The sequence below is a fragment of the Nematostella vectensis genome, chromosome 3 (genome assembly GCF_932526225.1).
Source record: "Nematostella vectensis chromosome 3, jaNemVect1.1, whole genome shotgun sequence".
Taxonomy (NCBI): Eukaryota; Metazoa; Cnidaria; class Anthozoa; order Actiniaria; family Edwardsiidae; genus Nematostella; species Nematostella vectensis.
Window position 1 is genome coordinate 15,919,039 of NC_064036.1, and position 20,228 is coordinate 15,939,266.

A 20,228-nucleotide genomic window follows, 5' to 3' on the forward strand; every position below is an offset into this window, starting at 1 on the left:
GAGTTGAGGAATCCTTCTCAGCGTTGAGGAATTCCTACTCAGTGTTGAGTAATTCTTACGCAGTGTGTTGAGTAATTTTATACTCAGTGTTAAGTAATTCTTACTCAGTGTGTTGAGTAATTTTATACTCAGTGTTTAGTAATTCTTACTCAGTGTTAAGTAATTCTTACTCAGTGTTGAGTAATTCTTACTCAGTGTTAAGTAATTCTTACTCAGTGTTGAGTAATTCTTACTCAGTGTTGAGTGATTCTTACTCAGTGTTGAGTAATTCTTACTCAGTGTTGAGTAATTCTTACTCAGTGTTAAGTAATTCTTTCTCAGTGTTGAGTAATTCTTACTCATTGTTGAGTAATTCTTACTCAGTGTTGAGTAATTCTTACTCAGTGTTAATTAATTCTTATTCAGTAATCTTACTCATTGTTAAGTAATTCTTACTCAGTGTTGAGTAATTGTATAGGATGCGAGTGTATAAACAATGTTGCTTGGGATTCCTGTGCGGACACTCACGTGACAGTAATTTTGCACCGTAAACGTTGGTGGAAAGCAAATCACAAATTTTCTAAACACTATTGAAATGCTATCTGTGCAAAAATAGTTTTTTTTCTAACCGACTGGGGCTCAGAAATAAGAAATTTTAGAAGATACTTATAATTTGTGACTTCTTGCTTATAACTTTCGACTTCTTGCTTGGCAGTGTTCGGATTATAATTGCAACTAGACCCTGCGCGCAGGGTTGACTAAGATACCGAAGATATGCAATTTGCTTGGGCCCTGTGCGTGTTGTGACATGTATGACAAAGATTCTACTGCCCACTACCTTTGGACATAATACACATATCTGTATAATCTTGTTTTTTATTGTAAATGCCATATTGCAACACTGATTGGGGCAAGAAAGGTAAGATGCGTCATCTCTTGAGGTGGGGTGGACTTAAGGTGTGCTCCATTGAAGTAGATGGGGGTTGATTGTCCTATCTTTTACAGTGGCAATCTTACAAATATTGTCCCCGCAGCAGAGATAGCACCGAAGTAAAATTCAGGAAAACTGAGAATGCGTTTTAAAATTGTTAAATATTTCTTAAACATTTTTTTTGGTTCACTGCAAGGCCCGTACCCAGGGAGGGTGGGGGGGGGGGGGGGGTGCAGGGGGTGTTCGCGCACCCCGCCCCCACAACGGCCGTTTCGGTTCTAAATAGACGTGCTTTTTGTAGACAAAACTATAAAGCATAAGCTAGATCACTCTGGTATGTAGTCAAATCCGACAATTAACGTCCCTTATTGTTTTTTTTCGGGGGTCAGAGAACTCACTCTCCCCACCCCTTCCCATCCCCAAAACCGCACCCCCGGATAATTTAGGTCAACGTTTTCGCATTTCGCACCCTCCATGAAAAATCCTGGGTACGGGCCTGACTGCGTTGCCTTAAATAGGCTACCACAGGTATCCCAGGAAATAGCGATGCTTCTGTTGTATAGGGTGGGAGGTGAGGGGTAGACAAATGCTGTGCCAAAATGAATTTAACTATCATAATTATTTTCCAGGGGGTGCGGCCCCGTGCGAGTATGCCGACGACGTTGGTATAGTTAGTGATCGTCAGTCAACATAAGATTCTTAATCCAACGGCGCTAATCATACGCCTCAAACATTTGGACATCAGCCACACATTTACTACACTTGTTATAGAGATACAAACAATATTTACACTACACATATTGACACATGGTCACTAATTCCAGATATTTTCATTGACGTGACAGTTACAGTACGTTGCGTGACACGGCTAATGCCCAACATATGTACGTCCCGGTGATTACCAATCACTTAGATCAATATAAAGTGTACCAACGCCGATCAACGCCTTTAAGTAACTTAAACGTCTAGTAAATGCAAGTATTTTGGGGTGGAGGAGAGGTGTGGGGGGGGGGGGGGGGTTAAAAGTCGTGATTGGCAGTAAAATCACGTGCATATGTTATACTAATTGCCACCCATGACTCATGGGTATAATCGATTTTAAGGATGTTATTAGAGTAATCTCTACTTTGTAATGTCTATTCCTAATCACAAATCCATATTTCTCTCTTGTCCGTTCTCCGAAGGGAGATTCCGTTTTACTGAGGCACACCCCACTTGTCCCCAGTCCTTCTCCTCTTTGTCTTCTCTTCATTAATTTTCTGACTGCGTCTGCGCTTGCGTGACGTTACCTCCGGCACAGAAGTGCTACTCAATGGCCACGGGGCGACAGAACTGGAAAAGACTGAGGCGAGTTCAGCAGACATGTTCATATACGTGCAAGTGTAAGGGCTGAACCACACCTGTAATTAACATCAAAAAAAAAAAAAATTAAATCGTTGTGACTTGGCTTTCTTCAACTTTACATATTATCTGGCCTTTTCAGACTTAAATGTGATGTTAATATAAGATTAGCGAGTCCTACCTCAGCGGTTACCGTGGGGCTTTGATAGACGGTTGGCGTGGTGAAAGAAGGAACAGTACCCTCTTCAATGACCTCCTCGATATACTCAACGCAACTCGCGTTGCTGGAGGAATCACCACTCTCAACAGCACTCGTCACCTCCCCGACAAGAGACAAAATCTCCTGCATGGTGCTGGGGTAAGGAAGTGGGGCCTCCTCTTGTGCAGCATCAGAGACTTGTTGGCTGTCAACAGGCACTGTACTACCCTCTGCCGCGGTGCTGACCTCGTCTGCAAGAGCAAGTAGCTCCCGCATGGTACTTGGGTCAGGAAGGGGGGTCTCGTCTGGTTCAGCCTTAAAGTCTTGTTGGCTGTCAACAGGCTCTGCCACGGTGCTGACCTCGTCTGCAGGAGCAAGTAGCTCTTCCAATGTGCTGCAATCAGCGATAGAGAACTTGTATGTATTGTTAGGGTGAGCGGCCGTGTTATCCACCTCTCCTGCTAGAGTCGATATATGATTTGTTTCGCAGGCGGGAGCGATGAGGGAGTCAGTGGCGGGACTTTTGACTTTGTCCATCAGGGCCAATAGCTCCTCAATCGCATGAGGATCAGGGAGGGGCAGCTCATCCGTTGCCTCACTTGACACAGTTTTCTCATCATCACCCTCAAGCAGATCTGTTAGCCAGGCTGGGCACTCACCGAAGTCAAATAAAGATTGCTGTGAGGGGCTGGTAGCTTCGACCACGCCCTGGCTCACAGCTGGAACAACCTCTTCCTCGTCAGAGGTAACTTTGCCCCCCTCTTCTTTAGGTAGTGGGTCTATCAGGGGGCTATCGATCACTGTCTCACTCGCCTCGTTCGAGGAGCGCGGGGGAAGGTCCTTCAGGTCCACCAAATACTCATGGATGCTCCCACCCTCAAGGTGCCCGATAGTGCTACTGTGACTGAACGTGTCGTGTGAGGGAGTAGTGTAGAGGTCAGCGGCCTCGTGCAGGAGTTGATGCATCTCCTGGAGCACCTCATCATCGTGTGACTGTAAATAGTTGAGGAAATTCTCATGGTCTAGTCTACGTAACAAGCAAGAGGTCAATACTGAATCTTTTATGTCTAATGCTCTAATGCGCGTATTGTATAGAAGTGTAAAACGATTTTCGTTTTCCTATATTCTAGTTGGTTTCTACCATCAAATGCAGTACGCATATTTGTTGTGACGTATCGATTCTAGTTACTCTGTAGCAAAATCATATCCCCCCTCACATTAATTACACAACCACCTACCTGATCCTGCCTTATCGAGCAAGCTCTTGCTGCCGAGGCAACGGTAGTTTGATTGACAACGCCGTTTAGAGCAACGTTAGGGACACACGGGATGGCACCCCTGGCCACAGGAATCCCACTGAAAGGCGCCTGCATGATATACTGCCCAGCGTGTGGTCCCATTGTCACATGGCAAGGACTCCGATCTAAGCGCTTTTGTTGTACTAGCACGGGGTAGGTTGGGGCTGATCTGTACGGGCCGCCATACATATAAGGGGTACCCCCAGGGGATAATTGTGCTTGGCTGACATGAGGTTGGGGTAGGTATTCTGGGCGGCGTCTGCGCCGACTTTGCGGGGGGTTCGGGGGCTGTTGTAAAGTTGATATTGGCCGGAGCGCATACTCGTAGTCGCGCCATGACAACGGGTCCCTCACCCTCCCCTGGTTAGTAGCGGTGCCGTTTGGAGTTATCTGAATTGAACATCGTGGAAGGATCAGATAACACCAGAAACACCATAGTGAAACTCTATTTAAGGAGGAGCATTTATATTTGGACCTTTCATAATTTAGCAGAACAACATGAGCATTTTTAATGCCTTCGTTGAGGGATATTAAGTGCACCAGTCCCTTAAATTAAACTGAGGAGTTCCAAATACGAAATTTCAAAATCGCCCAAAATTGGTTTAAAGTTAGCCCCTGGTTCTCTTATCATGGTAAAAAAGTTTGAGTTACATACAATAAATATTTTTCGAGAAAAACTGAATTTACGATTTTGCCTATAAAATCGCCGATTTGGGGGCATTTTTCACCTTGCGTAAAAAATCGCAAAATATTCTTTAAATATATGCGGAATTAAAAATAGCGATACAGATCCTTAGAAAGGAGTTGATAAGGTATAAATCGAGTGGTTTCTTCACTTTTTCCGACAAAAAAAGAATATTTTATTGCTGTCTAAACATGTCAATAAAAAATGTCGACTTGAATAATAGTCTAAATTAGGGGCTTATAAAACCGATGGTACATGGATTTTCGCAGAAATTTTGCACTTTGAGCAAAGATTGGTGTTATTTCTTTCGATTCAGCAGATAAAAAATTGGGGGAATCAAATTCCCGAATTATAATGAAGCCGAACGCAACCCCATGTCAAGCTCAAATAACACGCGATTTTCTTGACAGCCGTCTTTATTAGATACACATACCTGTTTGTACGGGAGACAAATCACAGAAAATAAACTCTATCCTTGCTGTATACTAATTTTAGATGCTGTATAATAGTCTTGGTTCATCCTTGGAAGTTACTGCAAGTCAATAAAGACATTACAATGAAAAATATTTGCTATTTTGTACAGATTTCAGTTCAGAACGCCTGCCGGAATGGCAAACTTTGAAGGATTTGTTTGGGTTTTAAAGTTTCTTTACGCTTCATTGAAGTAAAAGATATTCAAGCACATCAGTTCTTACCTTCTGTCAAGAGGTTTCTAGGGAAAAGGCCGATTTGTAAGATTAATTTCAATGTAAAGGTCAAGTACTCGAACACGAGTCATGTTTCAAATGACAACAACTGATTAGCCGTCTGCCAGATGAGAATGCGTGACTTTCCACAGGTATCCTAATCCCCATAAGAACAGACAGTTTTGAGTCTTAGTGTTTCTTTATTAGAAAACCATATTTGATAAAAAGTCGATATCATGTCTTGTTTGTCTATTTTCAAAAACATCTGATGATTTGGTAAAGAACTTAGGCGTAAGAGTAAAAATTGTATATTTACGTTTATCTGCATATTAGTTGTGTGCGCATGAGCACTGCTTGATTACTGCTGAAATTTTATCAATAAGAGCGGGTCTCTGTAAAATGAAGACCGGACCTTCACGGACCTACGCGGACCGGACCTCGGCGGACCGGTTTTTTTTATTCATTTATTTATTTTTAAATACACAAACATATACATAAAATAAAAAATTGTCGCCAAAGAAAAACAGCTTGCTTACATTTTGCGTGGGAGTCCCTAGGGCAAGTGTGCCCTTGTTGCGGGGCGCCGGTGGGAGTTTCTTTTTCATTACGGACTTTGCGCAAAATTACCGACTTGCTCCAGGTGACTGAAGTAGTTTGAAAAAATCGGTAGCTGGAAAATCGGCAACTACGTGAGAATAGTGACTTTAAATGGGCTGCTTCGCTACTTTGTAGCAAGAGAAAACAAATATCACTCTGTCCAAACACTGAGCTGTCAGTTAACTCAATGGAAACTGTTGATTGCCGTTAGAACAGTGAACCTCTATTGGCTACTTCCCTGCATTGTATTAAGAAAAAAACAAAAGCCGCTCTGACAAACACAATCGTAGATTGCCGTGAAAACAGTAACTTGTTATTGGCTACTTTGCTTGATATAACAAGACCAACAACTGTGCAATGCCAACAAGACTGCCTGGAAAAGGGTTACAAAATCAGTTGGAGCTTGCGACAGATGAACATGCCTATGATTCCGATACAGACGACGATCTACTCCCCGTGTTTGAGGGGTAAAATAATACTTTCGCTAAACGAAAGATATAATGCTAATTGACATTGTTTTAATGCGAGGGATGAAAAAGAAATCTCCGTCCCCCCCCCCCCCCCCCCCCCCCACACACACACACACACACACAACGATAAAGAAGTCGAGTCTACCAAACGGGAGGTTGAGTTGAAATAGGGACTCCTCAAAATATGTTCAGAGAACAAGCAAAATGCAGTCCCGTACCCAGGGGGAAGGGGGGATGCTGGGGTTGCGAACGAATCCCCCCACAACGGCCGAAGGTCGGTTCCCAATGGAAGTGCTATTTGTAGACCAAACTATAAAGCATAAGCTAGATAACTCTGGTACGCAGCCAAATCCGGCAAGTAAAAGTCCCGTGAAGATACTGCAAAGGCATAAAAAAATCCCTCTTTGTTCTTTCGGGGATAGTCAGATTTTTATTAGAGAACTCATTTTACTCGTCGTCGCTTTACTCGTCCCCACTCAGAACAGCCGAATTCCGAGCTACGAACAAGCAACCATCGCCTGGGCTACCTGTGATTACATTTGCGTTTCAAGAGTCACCTACGCGCGCGACAAATACTCCGGTCGTTAAATCATGATTCACTTGCCAGCTCTAGCAAGAAGAAGTTCAAACTCAGTTTGAAGAGACTTGTCTGATATGTTAAGCAGCTTCTTGTGTCCACGAATATCCTTGTTACAGTCTTTCAGAAGAACGCACTTTGAATTGCAATCGACACTAGGGCCACAAGGACCACCTACGCAAACAGCGTAATCACAGGTAGTCATGATCAAGAAAAATATCAAGCATCATCTGATTTACAATTCTAGCTTGCAGATTAATGTGATCTCTTTGTGTTGCCCTAAAGTCTTTTGTGGCTAACGGAGGTGTTACTGTAACAGGATGCCGCTTTGAGGGAGTGTGACAATTCTTCCAGCTTATGCCCTTATGTCAACGAAGCATGTTTGCTTGTGGTATTTGTGTTTTATTCTTCGATTGGTGTTTCCTATCTAGAATTACGCTTTCACAACAGGCGAGCCAGCTGAAAAGAGATATCTCCTACTTTCGGGTGATGTCCTGCTGCAAGAGACCATGATACATCATGGTCTCTTGCCTGCTGTGAGTGACACGATAATGTCAAGTATCGCATACGCATATGCATATCCCACATTAATTTTTAAAATAATTTTGGCATCATTAATATGTTTTTATAGAATGAAGAACATAAAATGAGAAACAATCTAAAATAAAAACTGCAAGCCGACTAGTTGAACTATTCTTTATATCGGGGTTCCTTTGGAAATTCACGCATGCTCATCTGGTAGACCGCTGATCAGTTGTTGTCATCTGAAACCAGACTCGTGTTCAAGTACTTGACCTTTCATTGAAATTAATCTCATAAATCGGCCTTTTTCCCAGAAACCTCTTGACAGAAGGTAAGAACTGATGTGCTTGAATATCTTTTACTTCAATGAAGCGTAAAGAAACTTTAAAACCCAAACAAACCTTCAAAGTTTGCCATTCCGGCAGGCGTTCTTAACTGAAATCTGTACAAAATAGCAAATATTTTTCATTGTAATGTCTTTATTGAATTCCAGTGACTTCCAAGGATGAACAAAAACAATTATACAGCATCTGAGATTAGTATACAGCAAGGGTAGAGTTTATTTTTTGTGATTTGTCTCCCGTACAAACAGGTATGTGTATCTAATAAAGACGGCTGTCAAGAAAATCGCGTGTTATTTGAGCTTGACATGGGGTTGCGTTCGGCTTCATTATGATTCGGGAATTTGATTCCCCCAATTTTTTATTTGCTGAATCGAAAGAAATAACACCAATCTTTGCTCAAAGTGCAAAATTTCTGCGAAAATCCATGTACCATCGGTTTTATAAGCCCCTAATTTAGACTATTATTCAAGTCGACATTTTTTATTGACATGTTTAGACAGCAATAAAATATTCTTTTTTTGTCGGAAAAAGTGAAGAAACCACTCGATTTATACCTTATCAACTCCTTTCTAAGGATCTGTATCGCTATTTTTAATTCCGCATATATTTAAAGAATATTTTGCGATTTTTTACGCAAGGTGAAAAATGCCCCCAAATCGGCGATTTTATAGGCAAAATCGTAAATTCAGTTTTTCTCGAAAAATATTTATTGTATGTAACTCAAACTTTTTTACCATGATAAGAGAACCAGGGGCTAACTTTAAACCAATTTTGGGCGATTTTGAAATTTCGTATTTGGAACTCCTCAGTTGAATTTAAGGGACTGGTGCACTTAAGGGGTTAGCTAATAAAGAGCGGCCTGAATCTTTCAATTGCAGCTCTGAGCGACCTGCAAATTTATAACTAGTTGTCGCGAAAAAGGAGCAAGCGTATCTAGTATGCATTTTTTTTTGTTTAAGGATTTTTCTCGCCGAAAAATATTCAAGTATAAAAACAAGGAAGCATTCGTGCTGTACCATAGATACTAGAGTCTTTTTCACTCCTTTAGTTAAACGCTTATCATCACTAAACAAGTAGTGAATAGAGTCTGATATACCTGATACCCTCCGTGATAGTACAAGATGTAACGTTATAGAGATGCAATCCTTTTTTTTTAGACTAAATTGCCTAAATGACCGACTACTGTCTTGATTTGTATGTTTTGGATGCAAAAACACAAGGGGGAGGGTTTAGCGGTTTAAAACCCTCTCTTGGGTTGCAGGGAAAGTGCTATGTGCCCTTATCCATTCTTTTGCTGCTTTGTTTAACAAAAGAATTTGAGGAGCTGGAGGCATAAAAGCATACAGTATCTTTATGTATTTCTTTGATGGGATGCAAACGACCTAACTGTTGAGTGTCTTATCGACAAAACGCACTTCTAAGGTAGGAATTTGTGTGTGTGTGAGTCAGAAAGCCGATGCAACAAAAGTCTATTACACCCTTCCCAATTGTTATTGAGCTAAAAGCTAGATCCATCCCTGTTTGTACTTTGGATAATGTTAAATATTTATCTCAAAGATCAGTAGAAATTTCGCACGGATTCTTTCGATTACTATAAATGGTCTGTTTATCATCGAAATCACTTTATTCAATCAACAGACTTCTCATCTCACCTGCCACATGGCGTAGTTGATGCTTTTTCAAGGTTATGAGATTACTTTTTGAACTTTTTTGAGAGCGTTTTTGGTGAAACCTTTTCCTGCTCAACAGTAAGTGGTTTCTGGGTCAATCTGTTTATTTTTGCCATGGTTACGCGCGCGACGTAACAGTTGAGCCTAGTGCGCAGTGTTAAGTAATTGTTACCCTTGGAATTTAGCACTTGCCCACCCCCCCATAGAAAAATATTGTATTACCCATAATGCAGTGTGTGTAGAAGAAGAAAAAAACCTGTTGACCGCCATGTTTGTTTCTGTGTGGTTTATTTTCGGTTTATTTTTAATGTTACTCGAGTTTTCACAAATTATAAGGTAACATATTGGGGGCTCAGACGGGAAAACGGATTCAGAAGATGACTGAAGAACTTCAGCTTAGTATCGAAGAGAGTTTGTGTCGCTTGACGGCCGAACAGTTACACGAAGTGGAAAACTTTTTGAAGCTACACGAGGACGACAAACTATCTAGGTTGAAACGGGTCAGAAGGATCTCACAAGCTGTGGATAACGAGCTTGAGAGCAAAGGAGACCAGGCAGTCAGCTATCTGAAGGGATTAGAGGAGGTTATTTCGGCGATTTCTGGAGCAACGAAGCCCAAACAAGAAAAACAAGCCCAGCCAAACACGAGTGCAAGTGCAAGTCCGAGCGAGGAGCTCCAAGCTCTGAAGGATCAAATGAACAAGCTTATGGGTATGGAATCAAAGAAAGGTCTCTACATTTCGGATATAAAGAGAGAAATGAAGATTTCTGGGCAAATTGGAGAGCCAGGACAGAAAGATAAGTTAAGTTTTGTCAGTCTCGTGAGACAAATTGACTCTGGACTAAAGAAAGGACACACAGAAGTTGAGGTGGTCGATGCAGTAATAAAGTCCATTTGCCCAGGAATGAGACTTCGCAGCTACTTGGAAGGTATTCCAAGCTTGACTCTGGCCCAATTAAGACACATTTTGCGCTCGCATTATCAGGAAAAAAATGCAACAGAACTGTATCAAGAATTAGCAATTTTGGCTCAAGCTCCCGGGGAAACCCCTCAGAGTTTTGTGATCAGGGCTTTGGATCAAAGGCAGAAAGTTTGTTTTGCGTCACAAGAGTCTGATAGCAAAATGAAATACGATCCCGAATTGGTGCAAGGACTATTTTTAAGAACTGTGGAGACTGGATTAATGGATGATGGTGTAAGGATGAAACTAAGACCATATCTACAGAACACAGATACCACTGATGAAGATTTAATCCAGCATGTAAATATTGTGGCATCTGAGGAGTTAGAGAGGAAATCAAAGTTAACCAAAATAACTAAGAAAGTTAATCAGCTAACAAGTGATAATGTCGAATCACAAGGGAATGGTGGACGTAAGGACAAAGGGAAGACTGCTCCAGCCGCAGTCTCAACAGAAGACCTGATCCTAGCAGAACTCAAGTCAGTGAAGTCGGAGATGGCCACATTGCGGGAGACAGTGGCCCAAGTGCAACAGGAAAGGGATGGCAATATTGATAATCGGGATATACATGTACAGAAGACCAAGAGAGTTTGCAAGCAGTGTGAGGATAGCAATACGATTGATGCATGTGATCATTGTTTTTATTGCGGTTCATCTGAGCATTGGGCACGGGGATGTCGTAAGCGGAGACCAACACAAAACAAGGATTCGGGAAACCAGCACCGGCTGCCACCGCGGGACAGGCGGTAGCCGGGTCGCAAGTTGCTTCCACAGGAAAGTCCCAAGTATGTGTGTTATGTGGGCATCAACCATCTGGTAGTGATTGTTTAGTTCAATGTGCGGGTTGTAAGTCAGCATTGTACTGCGGTGTGCAATGCCAACGGGCTCATTGGTTGGAACACAAGAAACTTTGCACTGCGATACAAGAGTTACAAGCCAAGAAAAACAGTGAGTACGCAGAGCGAATTCAGTCTAGTGTATTTATGTCTCATCTCACTCCAAAACAACATGCTGTTATTTGTAAACTGGTAGGACCAAAATGCAAAGTTTCCTGCATGCTTAATGATATTAGCACAGAGGCCCTCTGGGATACGGGCTCGCAAATTTCATTTTTATCTAAATCATGGGTCAATGAGAATGGTTTGAACACTGATTTACAAGATATTGAGACACTCCTGGGTCGGGATAGAAACTTAAATGTATCTGCTGCAAATGGCAGTGAGATCCCATATGAGGGATGGATCCCCATAACATTGAAGCTAGAATCCCATGGGTATACAGGGCCAGATGTAGAAGTACCTTTTTTAGTGACCCCAGGAGAGTTAGAGTGTCCCATCATTAGATATAATGTCATAGAAACAGTGATTAAAGATTTCCCAGGGGATAATAGCAACACCACAGGGAGCCCATTACAGGATATTATGAAAGGTGCATTTCCAGAAGTCAGAGGGGAGGCAGTTGGGGCCTTGATTAACTTTATCCAAACATGTGACAACTCAGAACCCTTGTGCATCTTAAAGTCACCTAAGAAGAGTGTTAGCATACCGGGGGGGCAGACCCTGAGAATTAATTGTCGTGCAAATACCGGCCCAGTCGAGGAGAAATGCCCAGTTATCTTTGAACCAGATGAAGACCAGACATTGCCTACAGGGCTAGAACTCTCCCAGTCTCTATTGTCCATCCCGAAAGGGAAAGCTACGCGAGTTGACATTTACGTCAGTAATGCCACCAAGCATGATATCACCCTCAGGGGGGGCACCATCTTGGGTAGTCTTAACCTTATCAGATCAGTTACCCCAGCAGAAGTGAAACTTAGTGAGATGAACTTGTCTGATTCAAGGGGGGTACACCCAGGTGAAACACAAGAATCCAAGGGGGCGACCATAGATTCATCACAGAGGGTCCCAGGGGTGGTGATTGGAGATCTGAATGAAGAACAAAAAAAGGAAGTCACTCGTCTGTTACAGGAAGAGGAGGAGACCTTTGCCCGTGATAGTCAGGATGTCGGTTGCATCGAAGACCTTGAGTTAAATTTAACCCTAATGGATAAGACTCCTGTTCAGAAAACATATGTCTCAATTAGCCGCCCATTGTATGCAGAAGTCAAAGGCTATATTGAGGACTTGATAAATAAGGGATGGATTGTGAAGTCAAAGTCTTCCTACTCGTCGCCGGCTGTCTGCGTCCGTAAACGGGACGGGTCTCTAAGACTGTGCATTGACTATCGTGAACTGAATCGTAAGAGTGTTCCTGACCGTTTTCCCATCCCAAGGATTCAAGATGCATTAGACACCCTAGGGGGAAATAGTTGGTTTTCAGTACTGGATCAGGGACGCGCATATCATCAGGGTTTCATGGGGAAAGACAGTAGACCATTGACTGCCTTTGTGACCCCTTGGGGACTGTATGAATGGGTTCGCATTCCCATGGGTCTTTCCCAGGCCCCCGCGGCCTTTCAAAGATATATGCAAGATTGTTTAGAAGATTTAAGAGACAACACATGTATCCCATATTTGGACGATATCATTGTCTTTAGTCAAAGTTTTGAAGAACATGTTAGTGATCTGAGGAAAGACTGCGGGAACACGGGATAAAATTGAAACCCAGCAAGTGTAAAATCTTTCAAAGGGAAGTTACATTCCTTGGACATGTTGTGTCAGAAGAAGGTTATCGGATGGATCAGGAGAGTATTAAGGCAGTTACGGATTTAAAGGATACGCCACCTAAGACAGTCGGAGAAGTTCGCAGACTTATGGGACTTCTAAGTTATTTCAGGAGATATGTACATAACTTTGCGACGTTAGCAGCACCCATTTATGATCTTTTGACGGAACCCAAGGGAGGTACAAGTACCAAATCGAAAAGTAGGTCGAGTAAGTCCTTATCACGCCAACCAGTCTCTTGGTCTGAGGAACATCAGCGAATACTGGAGACACTTATAGATACTATCACATCACCACCCGTTATGGCTTATCCGGACTACCAACAACCCTTTATTCTTCACACTGACGCATCGGAGCGGGGACTTGGGGCTGTATTATACCAACGCCAGAAAGGAACCTTGAGAGTCATTGGTTACGGGTCACGATCGTTAACTCAAGCCGAGCGCAATTACCATCTGCATTCGGGGAAACTCGAATTCTTAGCGCTAAAATGGGCAATTACGGAGAAATTTAGAGACTATTTGTACTATGCCCCTAAATTTACTGTCTACACGGATAATAACCCGTTAACATACATTCTGACCACTGCCAAATTGAATGCGACCGGACAGCGTTGGGTATCAGAATTGGCTTACTATAACTTTGTCATCAAATACAGACCTGGAAAGGCAAATGGGGATGCAGACGGTCTCTCGCGGATTTCACAAGGCATGGAGAAGTATATGGAAGAATGTCAGAAGACCATATGCCAAGAAGACATAGGAGCCACTGTGAATTCTGTAAAGTTCCAGGCAGGTGAAGATGGCATTCCGACTATCTCTTTGTCAGCATGCCTTGAAGATTCTCCCGACGATAATGTCACCTTAGGCACGCAAGCATGGTCGACAGAGGACATTGTGAGACTTCAGCGTGAGGATACAACAATTGGAAAGGTGATTGGTTTCATACTTAATGAGTCATTACCCAGCTTAAAGGAGCGAAAGAAGGAAACTCCTGAAACAAAGGCCATGTTACGTCACTGGAAGAAGTTGGAACTAGGTAAGGATGATATCCTTCGCCGGAGAATTGGACCACGTCTCCAATTGGTCCTTCCACGGAAACTTCATCATCTCGTTTATAAGGAACTACATGAGGAAATGGGGCATCTCGGTGCAGAGAGGGTATTGCCACTTGCGAGGGATAGGTTCTTTTGGCCCCGTATGCAACAGGACATTGAACACTATGTTACCTCTGTTTGTCGATGTATCAAGCAAAAACGACCGAAACATGCTCAACGGGCACCAATACAGAGTATTCAAACAACAGCTCCCTTTGAACTCATTTCTTTGGACTTTTTACATCTAGAAAAAAGCAGTGGTGGGTATGAATATATCCTCGTAGTGATTGATCATTTTACTCGATTTGCCCAAGCATACGCAACACGGAATAAATCGGCCCCTACAGTGGCAGAGAAGCTGTATAATGATTACATCATGAGGTTTGGGTTTCCCCTTCGAATACATCACGATCAGGGGAAGGAGTTCGAGAACGATCTACATAAACATCTGGAAAAGCTTAGTGGGGTAGCTCACTCAAGAACCACACCATATCATCCACAATCCAATGGACAAGTCGAGCGTTTTAATCAGACCCTTCTTGCAATGTTACGCACACTACCAGAGAACCAGAAATCCAAGTGGAAAGATAGTCTTAACAAAGTTGTACACGCATACAACTGCACTCGAAATGACTCAACAGGATTTTCTCCTTTCTATCTACTTTATGGTCGCTCACCTCGACTTCCCATTGACTTAATGCTTGGTACCAGTTTGCAAGGCACTCCGCAACAGTATCCGAAATATGTGACAAAGTGGCGAGAAACCATGGAAGAAGCTTACAGGATCGCACGTTCTAAGTCGACAGCTCAAGCCGCGCGGGGTAAGAGGTACTACGAGAAGAAAGTGAGATGCTCATCACTTAAGCCGGGTGATCGGGTATTGGTACGAAACCTGTCAGAACGAGGCGGTCCAGGGAAACTACGCTCATACTTTGAGGATCAGGTGTTTGTGGTTGTGAATCAGAAGGGAGAATCGAGCCCAGTGTATGAGGTCAGACCTGAGAATGGCAAGGGCAGGAACCGGACTCTGCATTATAACCTCTTACTGCCATGTGATTATCTCATGAGTGACGTGATTACTCAGCTAAAAAGGAAAACCAAAACACGGAAACCTGCAACAAGGAACGCAGCAGAGTTGAAAGAGGAGTCGAGTAGTGAAGAGGAACCAGACTTTGTTTACGGTAGACAGGTTGGATATGCGCCCGACGAGAAAGAAGAAGCATCAAGCGAATCGGATGTAGTCCTGGGTCAGCAGGAGGAAGTATCAGGCGAGTCTGATGTAGCACCGGATCGGCAAGAGGAAATAGCATCGGGCGAGTCAGATGTATCTCTGGATCAGCAAGAGGAAGCTTCAGACGAGCTGGATGGAGCACCTGATCAGCAGGAAGGAGCATCAGGCGAGCTGGATGGAGCACCCGATCAACAGGAAGGAACGGCAGGTGAGCTGGATGAAGCAATAGAGGAGCAGGCAGAGAGGGCATCACAGCAGCAGCAAGGGGAACAAGGTGATAGGGACAGCCAGGAGAACTATGCTAATGGCAGCATCATTGGACGACCCGAGCGGAATAGGCATCCACCTTTGCGGGTTACTTATGATGTTATTGGTCAGCCATCCTATTATCGGGGACCGGTCGCTAACCATGGTATAACTATAAATGAGTCAGCATGGAGTGCTTACGGTGCACCTCCTACACAAGAGTTACCATGTGCCACATGCGGGTTCAAGGCACCCTTCGGTTTACAGGTACCCTACGGTTATTCGGTACCCTACGGTTTACAGGTACCCTACGGTTATTCGGTACCCTGCAGTCTACAGACTCCCTACGGTTATCCGGTACCCTACGGTTTACAGGTACCCTACAGATGTCCTTCCTTCTCACCATGGACACCAGCAATGTAATTACAAGTACACTAGTACACTTACTTGACTTATATTTGTTTGTTTGTTACAAGAAAAAGAAAAGAAAAAAAACGGTCTAGTTAGAGACACTAGTTAAATAATACTAGTATAGCCTAGCATATAGTGTAGGTAACAAGGTGTAAGACCTTGAGCAGCATTGGGTATTTACGTGGCAATGACATTGTGCAAGAGAACTGTAGAGTAAAGAATAAGCAAGATACAGCTGTATGAAGAAACAAGTGGAAGCCATGGTTGGACTTGATCACCCTACACCATGCCTTCATGGAACTGAACATTGAAATAGTAGAGTAGTCAGATTTTTTTTTTCCTCAGTTGCATTGTAGTATTGAAACATACTAGTAACTTAAATGTCGAGGACGACATCTTTTCAGGGGGGAAGTGTGTTACCCTTGGAATTTAGCACTTGCCCACCCCCCCATAGAAAAATATTGTATTACCCATAATGCAGTGTGTGTAGAAGAAGAAAAAAACGTGTTGACCGCCATGTTTGTTTCTGTGTGGTTTATTTTCGGTTTATTTTTAATGTTACTCGAGTTTTCACAAATTATAAGGTAACATAATCTTCACTCAGTGTTGAGGAATTGTTACTCAGTGTGTTGAGTAGTCTTTATATACTCAGTGTTAAGTAATTCTTACTCAGTGTTAAGTAATTCTTACTCAGTGTTGAGTAATTCTTACTCAGTGTGTAGAGTAATTTTATACTCAGTGTTAAGTAATTCTTACTCAGTGTTAAGTAATTCTTACTCAGTGTTGAGTAATTCTTCCTCAGTGTTGAGTAATTCTTACTCAGTGTTAAGTAATTCTTTCTTAGTGTTAAGTAATTCTTACTCAGTGTTAAGTAATTCTTTCTCAGTGTTGAATAATTTTATACTCAGTGTTAAGTAATTCTTACTCAGTGTTAAGTAATTCTTACTCAGTGTTAAGTAATTCTTACTCAGTGTTAAGTAATTCTGACTCAGTGTTGAGTAATTCTTACTCAGTGTTAAGTAATTCTTACACAGTGTTAAGTAATTCTTACTCAGTGTTAAGTAATTCTTACTTAGTGTTGAGTAATTTTATACTCAGTGATGAGTAATTCTTACTCAATGTTAAGTAATTCTCACTCAGTGTTGAGTAATTCTTACTCAATGTTGAGTAATTCTTACTCAGTGTTGAGTAATTCTTACTCAGTGTTAAGTAATTCTTACTCAGTGTTAAGTAATTCTTACTCAGTGTTGAGTAATTCTTACTCAGTGTTGAGTTATTCTTACTCAGTGTTGAGTAATTCTTACTCAGTGTTAAGTAATTCTTACTCAGTAATCTTACTCATTGTTAAGTAATTCTTACTCAGTGTTGAGTAATTGTATAGGATGCGAGTGTATAAATAATGTCGCTTGGGATTCCTGTGCGGACACTCACGTGACAGTAATTTTGCACCGTAAACGTTGATGGAAAGCAAATCACAAATTTTCTAAACACAATTGAAATGCTATCTGTGCAAAAATAGTTTTTTCCAACTGACTGGGGCTCAGAAATAAGAAATTTTAGAAGATACTTATAATTTGTGACTTCTTGCTTATAACTTTCGACTTCTTGCTTGGCAGTGTTCGGATTATAATTGCAACTAGACCCTGCGCACAGGGTTGACTAAGATACCGGAGATATGCAATTTGCTTGGGCCCTGTGCGTGTTGTAACATGTATGACAAAGATTCTACTGCCACTACCTTTGGATATAATAAAAAAATATGTATAATCTTGTTATTTTTATTGTAAATGCCATATTGCAACACTGATTGGGGCAAGAAAGGTAAGATGCGTCATCTCTTGAGGTGGGGTGGACTTAAGGTGTGCTCCATTGAAGTAGATGGGGTTGATTGTCTTATCTTTTACAGTGGCAATCCTACAAATATTGTCCCCGCAGCAGTGATAGCACCGAAATAAAATTCAGGAAAACTGAGAATGTGTTTGAAAATTGTTAAATATTTCTTAAACATTTTTTTGGTTCACTGCAAGGCCCGTACCCAGGAAAGGGGGAGGGTGCAGGGGGTGTTAGCGCACCTCGCCCCCACAACGGCCGAAGGTCCACTTTCGGTTCTAAATAGACGTGCTTTTTGTAGACTAAATTGCCTAAATGACCGACTACTGTCTTGATTTGTATGTTTTGGATGTAAAAACACAAGGGGGAGGGTTTAGCGGTTTAAAACCCTCTCTTGGGTTGCAGGGAAAGTGTTATGTGCCCCTATCCATTCTTTTGCTGCTTTGTTTAACAAAAGAATTTTGAGGAGCTGGAGGCATAAAAGCATACAGTATCTATGTGTATTTCTTTGATGGGATGCAAACAACCTAACTGTTGAGTGTCTTATCGACAAAACGCACTTCTAAGGTAGACATTTGTGTGTGTGTGAGTCAGAAAGCCGATGCAACAAAAGTCTATTACACCCTACCCAATTGTTATTGAGCTAAAAGCTAGATCCGTCCCTGTTTGTACTTTGGATAATGTCAAATATTTATCTCAAAGATCAGTAGAAATTTTGCACGGATTCTTTCGATTACTATAAATGGTCTGTTTATCATCGAAATCACTTTATTCAATCAACAGACTTCTCATCTCACCTGCCACATGGCGTAGTTGATGCTTTTTCAAGGTTATGAGATTACTTTTTGAACTTTTTTGAGAGCGTTTTTGGTGAAACCTTTTCCTGCTCAACAGTAAGTGGTTTCTGGGTCAATCTGTTTATTTTTGCCATGGTTACGCCCGCGACGTAACAGTTGAGCCTAGTGCGCAGTGTTAAGTAATCTTTACTCAGTGTTGAGGAATTGTTACTCAGTGTGTTGAGTAGTCTTTATATACTCAGTGTTAAGTAATTCTTACTCAGTGTTAAGTAATTCTTACTCAGTGTTGAGTAATTCTTACTCAGTGTGTTGAGTAATTTTATACTCAGTGTTAAGTAATTCTTACTCAGTGTTAAGTAATTCTTACTCAGTGTTGAGTAATTCTTCCTCAGTGTTGAGTAATTCTTACTCAGTGTTAAGTAATTCTTTCTCAGTGTTAAGTAATTCTTACTCAGTGTTAAGTAATTCTTTCTCAGTGTTGAATAATTTTATACTCAGTGTTAAGTAATTCTTACTCAGTGTTAAGTAATTCTTACTCAGTGTTAAGTAATTCTTACTCAGTGTTAAGTAATTCTTTCTCAGTGTTGAGTTATTTTATACTTAGTGTTCAGTAATTCTTACTCAGTGTTAAGTAATTCTAACTCATTGTTAAGTAATTCTTTCTCAGTGTTGAGTAATTTTATACTCAGTGTTAAGTAATTCTTACTCAGTGTTAAGTAATTCTTACTCAGTGTTGAGTGATTCTTACTCAGTGTTGAGTAATTCTTACTCAGTGTTGAGTAATTCTTACTCAGTGTTAAGTAATTCTTTCTCAGTGTTGAGTAATTCTTACTCAGTGTTGAGTAATTCTTACTCAGTGTTGAGTAATTCTTACTCAGTGTTGAGTAATTCTTACTCAGTAATCTTACTCATTGTTAAGTAATTCTTACTCAGTGTTGAGTAATTGTATAGGATGCGAGTGTATAAACAATGTTGCTTGGGATTCCTGTGCGGACACTCACGTGACAGTAATTTTGCACCGTAAACGTTGGTGGAAAGCAAATCACAAATTTTCTAAACACTATTGAAATGCTATCTGTGCAAAAATAGTTTTTTTTCCAACCGACTGGGGCTCAGAAATAAGAAATTTTAGAAGATACTTATAATTTGTGACTTTTTGTTTATAACTTTCGACTTCTTGCTTGGCAGTGTTCGGATTATAATTGCAACTAGACCCTGCGCGCAGGGTTGACTAAGATACCGGAGATATGCAATTTGCTTTGGCCCTGTGCGTGTTGTGACATGTATGACAAAGATTCTACTGCCCACTACCTTTGGATATAATAAAAAAAATATGTATAATCTTGTTATTTTTATTGTAAATGCCATATTGCAACACTGATTGGGGATCCTCTTTGTCTTCTCTTCATTAATTTTCTGACTGCGTCTGCGCTTGCGTGACGTTACTTCCGGCACAGAAGTGCTACTCAATGGCCACGGGGCGACAGAACTGGAAAAGACTGAGGCGAGTTCAGCAGACATGTTCATATACGTGCAAGTGTAAGGGCTGAACCACACCTGTAATTAAAATCCAAAAAAAAATTTTTTCAAATCGTTGTGACTTGGCTTTCTTCAACTTTACATATTATCTGGCCTTTTCAGACTTAAATGTGATGTTAATATAAGATTAGCGAGTCCTACCTCAGCAGTTACC

At 41.6% G+C, this 20,228-nt stretch overlaps 1 protein-coding gene and 2 long non-coding RNA genes across 3 annotated transcripts; 1 reads left to right on the forward strand and 2 right to left on the reverse strand.

Annotated features, from left to right (window-relative positions):
• Positions 1-1,972: 1,972 nt before the first annotated feature.
• LOC125561288 lies at positions 1,973-3,436 on the reverse strand. Its single transcript, XM_048725336.1, has 2 exons — positions 2,433-3,436; positions 1,973-2,310 (listed from the first exon to the last, which is right to left on the reverse strand). Exons 1-2 carry the CDS (start codon positions 3,414-3,416, stop codon positions 2,107-2,109), a joined length of 1,188 nt encoding a protein of 395 aa, XP_048581293.1. The 5' UTR covers positions 3,417-3,436; the 3' UTR covers positions 1,973-2,106.
• A 1,395-nt stretch (positions 3,437-4,831) lies between these two features.
• On the reverse strand, positions 4,832-5,705 carry LOC125561251. Its single transcript, XR_007307282.1, has 2 exons — positions 5,129-5,705; positions 4,832-4,965 (listed from the first exon to the last, which is right to left on the reverse strand). It is a non-coding gene; the product is annotated as an uncharacterized LOC125561251 (long non-coding RNA).
• A 1,671-nt stretch (positions 5,706-7,376) lies between these two features.
• LOC125561261 lies at positions 7,377-7,912 on the forward strand. Its single transcript, XR_007307291.1, has 2 exons — positions 7,377-7,616; positions 7,779-7,912. It is a non-coding gene; the product is annotated as an uncharacterized LOC125561261 (long non-coding RNA).
• Positions 7,913-20,228: the final 12,316 nt, after the last annotated feature.